The sequence below is a fragment of the Teleopsis dalmanni genome, chromosome 2 (genome assembly GCF_002237135.1).
Source record: "Teleopsis dalmanni isolate 2A chromosome 2, ASM223713v2, whole genome shotgun sequence".
NCBI classification, from domain to species: Eukaryota; Metazoa; Arthropoda; class Insecta; order Diptera; family Diopsidae; genus Teleopsis; species Teleopsis dalmanni.
This window is the reverse complement of record NC_051847.1, coordinates 177,147,795-177,161,449: the sequence shown is the minus strand read 5'-3', so window position 1 is coordinate 177,161,449 and position 13,655 is coordinate 177,147,795. Positions and strand designations below refer to the sequence as shown.

At 24.7% G+C, this 13,655-nt stretch overlaps 1 protein-coding gene across 6 annotated transcripts in view; it reads left to right on the top strand.

The window, feature by feature from the left end:
* The window catches only part of LOC119685493 (serine-rich adhesin for platelets), a 77,996-nt gene extending 70,295 nt beyond the window's left edge, over nucleotides 1-7,701 (top strand). For 4 of the 6 annotated variants that reach the window (XM_038099792.1, XM_038099790.1, XM_038099787.1 and 1 more), the window contains 4 exons: nucleotides 250-432; nucleotides 2,718-2,813; nucleotides 2,887-3,004; nucleotides 7,470-7,701. In XM_038099792.1, the coding sequence (XP_037955720.1) occupies nucleotides 250-432; nucleotides 2,718-2,813; nucleotides 2,887-3,004; nucleotides 7,470-7,594 (522 nt within the window). In that variant the 3' untranslated portion in view covers nucleotides 7,595-7,701. Of the gene's footprint in view, nucleotides 1-249; nucleotides 433-2,717; nucleotides 2,814-2,886; nucleotides 3,005-3,578; nucleotides 3,854-4,289; nucleotides 4,391-7,469 lie in introns of those variants that run through there. The other 2 variants (XM_038099788.1, XM_038099789.1) reach the window with 2 other exon arrangements.
* The last annotated feature ends 5,954 nt before the right edge of the window (nucleotides 7,702-13,655 follow it).

Here is a 13,655-nt window from a genome sequence, read left to right as displayed (position 1 = left end):
ATTGGGACAGTCCGAATCATACTTTCACATCCTTCAGAAATGCTGAATTGACTGACTTGAGACATTCAGTAATTTTTATATTTTTCTTAGATTCCGAATCTTCACATCCTTTTGCTATAATTGCTCCACTAAGCTTTCACAATTGCTGGGTTTTACATATTTACTATTAAATGTTAAAAATGATTTCTTTATTGAAAACTTTAAACATATTATTATTGACTTTAATTAAATTTATAATTTCTTTTATAGAATACTAACTGGCGTGCTCGAGATGATTTAGACATGGAAGTAGCATTACGTCCACGTATGAATGCACCGGACGTTGTACGTTCTGCATTGGGACATGGAGAAAAAATTTCTGAAAACACAATAGATAATCTATTATTGGCACCAAACAAAATTGTTATACCGGAACGATATATACCAGAAAAGGTAAGCCTTACGTTAATAGCATTCTTAACAGCATTATTCGAAATTTTTTTATTTATGGAATTTATGGTGATATTCCTTTTCTTTTTCGTTTTATATGTAAACATTCAAATTACTTTGGAACGTACCACTTTGTTTTGTATTTGTTTATTAACTTAACTTAAACGCCCCATAATATTGCAAAACAAATTTTTAGTATATCTAATAAAATATACAAGATCCATGCGAAGGTCTCTACTAATTATTAAGAAAAAAGCAATTATCTCCATTATGTTATATTCGAAAAGGATCATAAGAGACTACTTTAACTTTTAAAGAAAAATTTCTGTTAGTATTATCACTTTCAACAAAGCTGAGAGTTTAATTTTATAGAGCTAGTGTGTGTTTTATAGACGCGAGTAGGATCGCAAAACGCATTCTTGGGATTTGTTCGGCTTTGGTATACGAGCAAACCGATATTTTGGTGGGCATGTTATATCGAATGAATAAATAATATCATTATATCGAATGAAGTCTCTGCAAAATAGGGTTCAACTTATAGGGTTATAATTTATAGTTGAAATTGGCTTTACATATTTTTAGTCATGAATGGGGTGCAATATATTTTCAAGTAAAAATACTATATATTATAGAGAATGTAGCATTGATAAAGTATTTCATACATAATGATATAATGCAAAAACTTTATTAAATTAAAATTTAATCGTCATTATAGTTACTAAAGCTTTAAATCTGCTGTCATTTTTGAAACAAAATGACTAAGGTGGTATATTGTAAGTATAGTAGCAGGAAAAGTGTTATATCACAGATTCCGGGTTGGTATGAAAAAGACTGTATTGTTTGTGCAACATATGTAATTCCGAAAACTGGCATAGCATTGTTAGTTAAAGATATAGGAAAGTCTGTTTTGTATAATGAGAACAAGTATATCTGAAAATTTTTACTAATTCATAGTACTGTATTTTCCAGTATACCTTCTGCTCAAAAAGTATCCGGATTGTGTTGTTTGTTAACTACTCCTTAAGTAATAGACCTTTTTCAAGGTTTTTTTTTAGTTATGTTGATACACTCTTTTTTGACATTTGAGCGCCATCTGTCAATTAGTTTGTTTACAGCAGCTCTTAATGTGAGACTATCTCAAGTGCATTTAGCGATTTTTACTATGGAAAATTCTTGTTGTACGCGATTTTTTGACCAAACACGGCACTACTGTCATCGCTCAGGCACTATAATCGCCATTTCTGGCGCCGTGCGACTTTTTCCTGTTCCCGAAACTCAAATTGCCCCTTCGTGGTAAGCGTTTTGAGTCGATTGAATCGGTAAAAGAGAATTCGCCGAAGAAACTAAAAGCCATACCTGCACGGGCCGACGAAAAGTGTATGGAAGATTGGGTTAAGCGTTGGCATATGTGTATCGCTTCAGAAGGAACATATTTTGAAGAACATAAAATAAATTTGGAATAAAATTTTAATTTGTGTTTTATTTACTAAATCCGAATACTTTTTGAGCAGAAGGTACTAGTACATATTTTGTAGTTCATCGCAAATCAAATTTTATTAAAAATTGTTTTGGATACTGTCTTGTCTTTCATTTTGGGCTTATTGTTATTTTTAATATACAATAGAATATAAATAAATAAGTTTTTGGAATAATATCACATGGCACACTTAGAGATATAGTTTTTTGTTTGCAGGATATATTTATATAATTATTCATAGGTGAATTATTTATATTGAATATTTTCATTATTTTAAGACAATAACCGCATTTAATTATTAACTGTTACATGGTTGGTTGGTACCTTCAAATGTACCTCAATTAGCGATTTTTCGTCGTTTTGTTACCACATTCCTCGCAAGAACCCTAGTATAGAAGAGTAGAGACTAAATCCATCCCACTGAATTTAGGTAATTTAATAGGCCTTTCATCTTCACCATTGAGCAGTCTGATAAACTATCACAAAAGTATTTTCCTAAGAACCTATATCTTCTGGATGCTAGAGCCGGCATTCACAGAGAAAATGTATTATTGTTTCTTTCTCCTGCGGGTTTCTACAACTTCTGCAGTGAGAGTTATAGGGAATACGCAATTTCTCTGCGTGAGTTCTTATACACCAATGATAACTGTTACATACTTCGTATATAATAACTAATCACTATTCTGATATATGCTGATATATGAACTCTGTTTATTTATGACTATGTATGACTTTTTTATGTAGTTATATATTAAAAATTATTTCCGAATTAATAAATTAGAATAAAAATTAAAAAAAATATTTTCGTTAGACTCCAGAACTATCGCCTGAAGAAAAGAAACGTCGACAGGAAAAAGTGGAATCCATTAAAAAAATGTTAGCTGAAGCGCCAATAAGTACAGCCAATGTAAGTTAAAAACTGTATATTTTGTTTAGCAAATAAAATAATATTTATTTTTCTAATTTTTTTAACAAATTAGGAAAGTGAGTCCTTGCCTCCTAGCAAAATAAATGCAGAGAAAAAACAGCGCGAACATCTCTTGCAATTGAATCAAATTTTGGCGCAGCAAGTGATGCAAATGAGCAAAATAGTAGCTGGTAAGTGCTATTAAATTTGGATACCATAACCATATTGACCCACTCCAAGCTAAAGAATGTACCCACTGAAGTGTTAATAACCCAAAGCCACTGTTTACATATTTATTTTATATGATTTGTACAATAATTTTAAATGTAAAATATGTTTCGTTTATGAGTTGAATTTTATATGAAATTAGTTCTGCAATGCAAGTTTAAGTACAAAATTTTTATTTTTGTTTAAAAATTAACATTTTATATATGTTTTTTATATATGTAATAACATTTATTGTGTTTTACTACTAATCGTTGACAGTACTGTTTTTTATATGTTACGGCAATTTCTAAAGTTTTTTTCTTATTTTAATAATTTTGTTTAAAATTTTGTAAATTTTCATTTCATATTTTCATTGTGTAATTATTACAAGTTCATATTTATTGATGTATTATGTATATTTATATATATTTCTTGAGCAAATCAGTTATATTTCTATGAATATGTATTTAATACTAATAAAACTATTATATGTGCTATTGTACTCTGTCTAATCTACAATTTATCTTTTTCAATATGTATTTTTTTCTAATTTTCTAGATGAAAATTGAATAAAAACGTTTCGTCTATAATCAAAATTTATTGAAATTTCACAAAACTCATCTGTCATGTCACATCAATGGTCTCTCTCATTCCCCTTCTCCGCAAAAAATCAACTTTCAATATTCATTTTATTACATATTTCGAGACACATGACAAAAACTCATTCACCCTACATTCACACAAATCTGATTCCACACACATTAGTGCATTCATGCCATCAAATCCTAATCATTTTCATGTCAAACATCATTTTGCACTAAACATTCGACATATCAAAATTCCAAATTTTCTTATTTCATTGAAATTTATAATAAATTTTTTCTTTTATTTTTTTTAATACAAATTTATGTGTCAATCTAGTACTTTTCTTTGGGTTATAAAAGATTTACATATCAAATTATTTGAAAACTAAAAACAATCTAAATCTAATTATCTTTTATATAAGGTTTTTCATTTGATTAAATAATTAAGATTTACGGGGGTTGCATTAAAAGCTTTTTTAATCAACTATTTCATTTACAAATGTTTTTACATAGCGGTTCAAAAATTTTTATAACAGTTCTAACACAATAAAAATTATTATTTTATTATTATTATTATATTTAATTAATTTTTTATTTTTATTTATATATTAAATAATATTTTCTTTCATTTTTGCCTTGATTTTTATTTTATTTTATTTATTTATTTTTTTTTGCATTTTTTTAGGTAACCCAAATAGTCAAACTAATCAAAAGTAGAGATCCTAAGTGCGCGTTCGTTGTTTTGTTTGCATTATTTTATACATATATATATATACCTATATAGTTTTTTTAAATACAATTTTTTGTTTATGTTTTTGTGATATTAAATATTATTAAACATTATAAAAACATATTATCGTTGCGCGCCTATAATTATGCTATCATATTTATCATATGTTGCAAAAACAAAAAAAATAATTTGTTTGAAATAAACACATTACATTAACCAAAAACAACAACAAATATAACAAAATATACAGCAAAATCGCATAGTCAGTACAAAAGCAAATCACAACAACTACAACAACTAAAACTGCAACAATTGACACGCGACGTTAAATTTACAGCATGATACCTCTTAAATGTTTAAAAATTTCATATATCAAAATATCAAATTTTTATACTAAAACTAAAAAAAAATCTACAAGAACAACAAAAACAACAACATTTAGTACATCAACAACAACAACAATGACAAGAAGTAATTGAAAAAGGTTTGTATAATTATTTTATTTGAAATTATATATATAATATACACAAAATAAAAATACTTATATTTCACTTTCACAAATACTAATTTTTATTAATTATTAACACCAAATTAGAGCTATTCACACATTAGTTCAAGGCAATTATTTTACTATACGCCTTAAGTTATGCTTTAGTTAATGTTAACTTTTTCTTCGTAGAATTGTTCAATGTTCTTGAGATATGTTTGTCAAATTGCTTTTGTGTTCGTTTTGTTTTATATTGGAAATTTTAATACGAAATATACAAATAAATTATAATAAAATATAAAAAAATTACAAAATTATTATAAAATTAAAGATTATAATTATATAAAATGATATTGCGGTGTAATTTTCATATATATGGTATATACGTTGAAATGCAATTATTACTCCAGGTGCACCTTGCATGGTTAAATGAGTTGATAAATTGCAGATATCATTCATAATAAAGATAATCAGAAAAAATCTTCAATTTCATTATTAAACTAATTAAATCATATATCGAAATTACTATATTGCATATGAATTGCTATATTAAATAAAATTTATGATAATTATAAAGTAAATCATTTCATTACATTTGCGCAAGAAGTTAAAGGTCAAGTTTATTTAAACACATATAGATTAAAATAAACAAAAGCCAAAGTCCCGTCCTAAAACACCATGAAAATCTAAGAAAAATGGTATAAAAAGTTTATATAGACATTTAAAAAAAAAATTTCAATCAAATTAATAGTTTATGGGTAAATATTAGTAATGTCATCTAAGCATAAAGGGAATTTTGAAATTTTACGCTTTGAAAGCTTGAGTTAAATTTTTATTCAAAAAAGGAAATTAAATACAGAACACCATTCAAATTGTTAAGAAGCCAAAGCACAACCTTAAGTTTATGAAACGCATAATTGCTATCAGAAAAATCAGTAAGAGATTGATAAGTAATCCTTTCATTGACTATTAGCTATGCTAATACCTGAGCTTCCAATCAGACTGGAATTATTGGTTAGTTAGATTGGTTAGATTGGTTAGTTGTAGTTACAAGTCAGCAAATATGCAAATAGCAGCTCTTCGCTATTTTAGGTATTATCTACATTTCACGCAAGACACCTAAGAAGTTAAAAATAGATCCACTTCGTTAAATTTAAGCAAAATAATAGTTTTTTCATCTCTATCGCAGAACAATCCGACAAACTGTCAAAGATGTACTTCTTTAATTATTAATTTTTTCAGAATAGCAAAGGTAGGCAGTCACAGTCCTTATCTATGAACATTTTGTTAAACTGTCATAAAAGTATTTCTTTCAAAAATAACATCTTCTGGAAACTTCTTCTTCTTTCTCTTATTTCTGGAGAGATTTCGTCATTTTTTTCAACTTTCAAACAACTTCTGTAATAACTGTCGAAAGAATGTGGGATTTCGCCGTGTAGGTTTCCACACACAAATGACTAGGAAGGACTCCAAATTGATTTGCGGTTTTCATGCGGTTTCTACAAAGGCATCTATATTTTATATTTACTGTTTGAACATGAATTTCCATTCCATTCAAAACTTTTTTTACTGAGAATTATATTAATATATAATGTTAAATTTGAGTACAATACTTATTTTTGAGATCCATCTCACTTAGTCAGGGGATAATATGGACTGTATTCTCAAAATAAATACTATACTTAGATACATAAAAGCAACAAAGAATTACAGATAGATGCATATATGCAAGTGATATTCTGTCTCAGAAAGTAACTAGCTCACTTAGGTTCCAAAAATGAAGGTACCATTCTAACTCATTTTATAAGGTTATATCTATAATTGTTTTAAGAAAATTGGTACAATTTTAATAATACAAGCAGTGTCTTTAATACCTATAATTGTGATATCGGACGGCTAGAAAATGAGACGATTAAGTAAATTTGTGCGAGACTATAGCAGAGCTAGATAAGATTACTTCTCTCTCTCTCTTTCTTCTTATTCTAATTCACAACTGCAGCGGTAGTCGTTGGGAGGACCTCATAATCGATCAATATCGCAAAACATTATAGTCCAACTATATATATATATATATTGTATTTAAATTATTTTACTTCATTCATATATATAATATTGTGATATATATCATAAGATCTAGAATCCTGTTATGAGTAAAATTAATTAGTTGAAGAATGATCTCCCCCCTCACATTGCTTTCTTAGTGTACATCAATTTCAAGATGCATGAAAAGAAAATTTTCATTGATGCACTATATTAGAGAAATATCTTATAATTAAGAAATTCAAAATTTATTATATAAAAAGAAAATATATTGTTTCAATATATAATAATAATAAAAATATCAAAGCACTAATAACACCTTAAATAGTTGAAACTAACACAAACACTAAACTGAACAGTCACCGAGTTTACCAAGAAACACTGAATTCAAAATTGCAGTGTAAGTATTTAATGGACACCAACCAGTAAATGAAATAAATAAAATAATTAAAAATAAAAACTTTTAACTTTTTACTAACTCAAATGAATTTCTTTACAGCACTAAAGCAAAGTGAAAATTATTAACTGATATTTAAAAAAATAATTAGTTAAATTCTTTTAAATATATTATTAATTAATTTCTTTTAATTTATTACAATTTTCTATAGAAAAAGCAATGGCAAAGGTTAGTTCCAAGAAAAGTTCACCAACTAATGAGGATGAAGACCGAAAGTCTGAATCACCAAGCGATCCACTGCCGATTTATCAAAAACGCGATAATTATTTTAGTTAAATAATAAAATAAATACAATTAAACTACATCTTAAATAATTAACTATAAAATGTTAGAAGAAAGAAACTAACTACTTATATATATATATATATACTTATATATACTAATAAATCAATGAGAGAAAATTTAAATGCATTTATCTTTGAAAGAAAACCAATCAAATCAAACATAAAGAAAACTATTAATATTTACAACAAAAATAAACTATTTAGAATTATGCAAAATAAAAAAGAGAAATTAATTAAATTCAGCAAAATTACAAAAAATATATGTTTTCAAAAATAAAATAGAAAAATTAAAAATAATTTAAAGTAATTAAAAGCTTAATTGACTGAAGTAAAGAGCTCAAAAAGACTACTTACAAAACAAAAGCAAACTACAAGATATTAAAAATATAATTAAAATAAACTAATTAAAAGAAATTAAAAAATAATTAAAAGAAATTAAAATTATTGAAGAAATGAATGAGCAGAATTTAATATTTTGAAAATAAATGGTTTTGTTCGAATTGTTAAACTTAAAAATTAGTAGTAGTTAATATCTGAAAGATATAAAAATATATGTTAAAACATAAAAGTTTGTTGTTGATAGTTGCAAAGAATGTATTAGATTCAATTAAATTTATAACACATATCAATGTCCTTAAATTTAACGTTAAGTGTCATATTGGATGAAAAACTAAGTAAATGCAATTCATTTAAATGATTGCGAAGCATTTAATTAATATTAATAAAAATTTTAAAAATTTAAATAATTGCTGAATTTTAAGCAAATTATTTTTACAACTTTTAAATTAAATTTTTTTTTTTGAATCTTCATTATGGCATTTGTTAATATTTATATATTTATTTTGCTACTCCATATGTTGTATAGTTTCATAAACTATATTTATAAAATATATATATTAAAATCATTTTGACTTAGGTCAGGCATTTGAAAGAACATACTATTTCACATACTACAATTTAAAACAGCACTAAATATCTCAGTCTTAAAAATAATAGTTGCACTTAAATAATTATATATTAATTAAAATTATAATTAAAAGTACTTTTGATATTAAAATCTTCTATAAACTATCTATCTAAATTCATAGTTTCTCGCTAGTTAACTGGATAATTATAATTCAATGTAGTAGTCATATAATAATATTTAAAAAAAAAATTTATTTATTTTTATTTACAAAAAAACTACAGTAATTTTTTTTCTTAATAACTAATATTTTCTTAATATCAGTGAATATCATATCATTTAATTGTAGCTTAAAAAACTAAAAATAAAATCAAACAAGAATTTAAAAGACTCTTTAGCTGGACGGTACTCATAAAAATATACTTCAGTAGCATTTGGTATTTTAACGCAAGATAAAAATATATACAGAACCTTAAGCTCCCATTTAAAATATAATACTATTATCAATCAAATCTCATATACTTTTAAAAATTAAAAATTTCTTATTGACGACTTCTTTATAGATATGTAGTATGTCAAAATACAGTAAAGTCAAATATAACATCATAAATAGACCTGTTACGAAAAAAGATCTGGAAAAGCATATAATGAGTTACAAAATGTTGAATAAATTTGACATTTTAGTCAGCAAACTAATCTCACATTTGAGATGAGTATCGATCAAATAAGATCACAATATCCATTAAAAACTGTCATCAGTTGTTCGGATTAAAAATTTTGTTGACTAGTGTAATTAGTCATCGAACTATAGAGACATGTTTGCTCATTTTGAAGCCAGTAAAGTAAATCTTTCTCTAAATGTCTACATAGCAAAAATTTTTATCATAAGTCAAGTTAAGTAAAGTTTACTTTAAGTAAGTTTAAGTAAGTTCACTTAATTTATTACTTAAAATTAATTGTTAAATTTATTATTAAAAATGTTCGCATTAGCATTATTATGACCATTTCTAACAAGAAAAACTAAGGACTGATAAAAGTTTGAAGTACATTATGATATCTCTCTTCTTTCTATCCATTTCTGATTGAAAGACTAAATTATCCCTGAAATTAAGCGAAGAACTATATTTATACATATAAATATCCATTATTAATGCATCACAAGATAATTTTTTTTTAATTACAGAAATTAACCGAAATCCTTCCTTGAAATAACTGTCCATCTAGAAATCCTTGTTAGAACGGACTTGCATCTACCTTTAGTGCATCTACTATCTTGTTTGAAAGAGTTTTATACACATTTATACATATGTATATTTATAACTAATGATTATTTCATAAAATAAATATTTTTTTTAAATTACGGTAATGAACTGAAGTCCCTTCTTGAAAGTCTAGCTACGTCCTGTTTATAATTTTAGTTTTGTTTGCTTGCAATTGGTTTCTATTTACTCTTATTACAAAAGTGAACTTTTGTAAAAATAAAAAAATTATTATGGTAGTAATGATGTTATAAATTGATTTGATCTATCATATACCCAGCTCTGAAAGTTTAAAGAAAAAATCTCCCAATGAATCTAAGTTTCTGTATTGAAAGAGCCGGACTGGGATACAAAACATATTCCTGCTTCAAGTCACAAGTCTTATAGCTTCGAATAATGATCAGTAATGATGGACGTTAGCTACTTAATTCGACTTCTTGTTAAACTTAATGGAGTAATAGTTATTTTGTGGCTTATATTTGATCAAACAAAATGTTCTTAGTTGTTAAATAACATAAAAATTAAATTTTCGCTGAAACTTTTCTATAAATGTAAACAGAAAAAGACTTTAAAGACCCTTCTTCTGAAAAGATACCTTCATTAATTCAATTGTTTTTACTTATTAATAATAATCGTAAATGTACAAAAAAAAAAAAACTAAAAAATTACAACTGTTACGGAAATCAACTGAGCATTAAATTTTTATAATAATCATAAAAATTATGCTTATAATTTATTATAAGCTAGTTTTATCACTAGTACATCACAGCTATAATAGTCGTTATTCATATGATTTTTCCTGACCAAACAAATGAAGTTGAAACATGTACTGAGCATATATTAGAGTACCGAGAAGCAAATATCTTATTAACATAAAGTAACAACGCAACAATAATTTAAAAGACTTGAGAAAATCAATGAAATAAATTTAAAAATTTTTTAAGAATTTTTATTTAATATTAGAAAATTCGTTAGCTATCTAAATAATAATCAAAACATTTTAAGGCCAGACTGAAACAAAAAGAAAATTAAATTAATAACAACTATTCAAAAATATATTAAAATATATATAAATCTAAAAAAAAAACAAAGAACACTCAAAAAATGAAATAGCCTATTTCAATTAAAAAAAAAAACTACTACGTCACCTTCACCAAACACTTACTACTAAATCTATTTTTCAAACAACAATTATTGGTTTAATTAAAAAAAAATATTTATATGTACATTTATTAATTAATATAATTTGTAATAATATATAATAAATATTAATTACTATATTTCACTTAAAAATCAATGAAAAATCTCAAAAAATCAGCAATTTAAAATGTACCTATGTCTTAACAGAAGATTATTATTATCATAAACTATATGTATAATAAGAACAACTAAATTACATATATATACATATATGTAATTAATCACAGTCACTTACAAAAATAAATTAAAGAATTTATAGTAATTTTATGAATCGAATATTTACTATTAAAAATTAAAGAGTATATTAATTACTTAAATTGAAGGGTCTTTCGAAATTAAATAAATCATTTGAATTATTTTAGGTCAATTATAAAGGCAATTGTAATCTCATTTAAGTAAAATAAAATTAATATTATGATTAAACATTAAATACATATATAAATATATAACAATGCAAATATAATTAAATATCAATTTAAAATCAAGCAAATCAAGTTCATAGAAAATGTATAGGAAAAATTATGTCAATATTATGAAAACTGCAATTAAAACTTTTAAAGTTAAAAAAGAAATTTATTGAAATAATTTAAAAAAAAATAATTCAAATAAATAAAATATTCATATTATTACATATACATTAAAATGAACAACGATAAAATTTATGCAAAAAAGTAATTAAAAAAAAATTAATTATAAAATTTTTATTTGTAAAAATTAAACAAAATGTACAAAATATTTTTAATATGTTTTTAAAAAAAATTAGTTTAATTTTAATTCATAATTAATTATATTATTTAAGTACAAAACAAAAACAGCAAATAAAACAAAAAACAAAATGATTCATATTTTAATAAACCGCATATTTCACGGTGCTATATATGTTTTTATATTATTTTAATTCAATAAATAATTTAAAAATTAATATATAATTAATATAAGTTCTTATGAAGTTATTCAATTGTGCGAAGTTTTAAATGCAATTATATATAATACATATTTATATATACACATATATAAAATTTATCCAAAATTTATAAAATCATGCGAGTCAAAATAAAGTCAACTATAAGGCAATTAATACGAATATCTTTTAGCATAAACCTTAGAACATTCGTTCCCACTGTCACACCTCACCAACACTTCTCAAGCACAAATCAATATCACAAAACATTGTAGTCATATCACCGTAAAATATATAACTAAATTATCTCACCGCAGAATAAATTCACGAAAATATTTCTCAATTCGCCTTATTACGTTTTGTTTCTGTTTAAATAATTATTTTATATTAAATTTAATTAAACTGTAAGCATACATATGATATATATGTAATTATTTTCATTAAGGACATTTGTTCATTTATATATAACATATATTAAAGTATATATAAAATTATAAAGAAATATCTATATATTTAAATAGTAATAATTTTATTATATAATATTGTGTATCATAAAATATATATAAATATTTGAATATATATATATATATAATATATAAATAAACGATTAAAGTATACATTATATAATATATGCATTGTAAGTTATAAATTGAAATTACAGATGTTATCAATAAAGACGATAGTTGAAAATTATAAATAATAAATTCTCCTCTTGTTTTTTTTATAAGTGTATAACTTTATAATATACAATTGAACCATTAATCCAATGATTCCCAACCTTTTTTTGAGCAAGGACCTCTATAATATTGTTTGTTTAAATTTGATACATGGATCATTTTTAACCATCTCGTGGACCACTGCTATAGCCGCGATTAGGTTAGATTATTATGGGGTCAGTACGGATCTTTTTAGTTCTATAAATCCATTCTGATAATTTAAAAAATTTGAAGCAGTTTAAGCATTAGGAAGGAAAAATTTTTGTATCTGACTGAAATCGTCTAAAAAATTAGTACCTAATATGTTGAATAATTTTAGACTATGACTGCTTGGACTATAAGTCTTGCCACGAATACTACTTACGGTGAATATATAAGATTGATTTGATTGAATACTGGATCAGTTTATTTGGGAGAAAAACTTATGCAATACTGTTTCTACTGTAATCCTACAGTAGAACCAAAAAGGATTAAAATTTTAAACAGTTGGCAATTGATCTGGTTTGGTCCTAGTAAGTGTAGTAAGTAAACTAAATTTATGTCTTGCCCCATACACAGTGTAAACGTTATTTATTTGTTATTTTTTTTTAAAAACAATTGAGAAAAGATTTTTCAGATTCAGTGGAGATATGGCAAGGAAAATTTCTAACTGTAGCTCTATGTATCTAACAAGCTTGAATAGGGTTTATAATTATAATTACTACATATATAATACCAACGTTACATATAAAAATTTGATAAATAAAAGTAATGATTAATTCTTTTCCAGAGCGTAGGTAGAGAAATACGCTCATTGCGACAGACATGGGCCTATTGGACCGTTTTGATACCACTTGATCCTACTTTAGGAATACATTCGCCGTTAACCAAAAAATCTCGTAAACATCAAAATATCTAGAGCGTGGATATATATAAAAACAGTTTATTATTAAATTACAGAAATATTATTATTAATATTAAAGTAGTTACCTACGTATTTGACCAAATTCAATGACAATATATATCGATATAAAAAAAATTTAGTTTTATTTTATTCTTATCAAAGTTGGTCGAAAATTTTATTATAACAAATG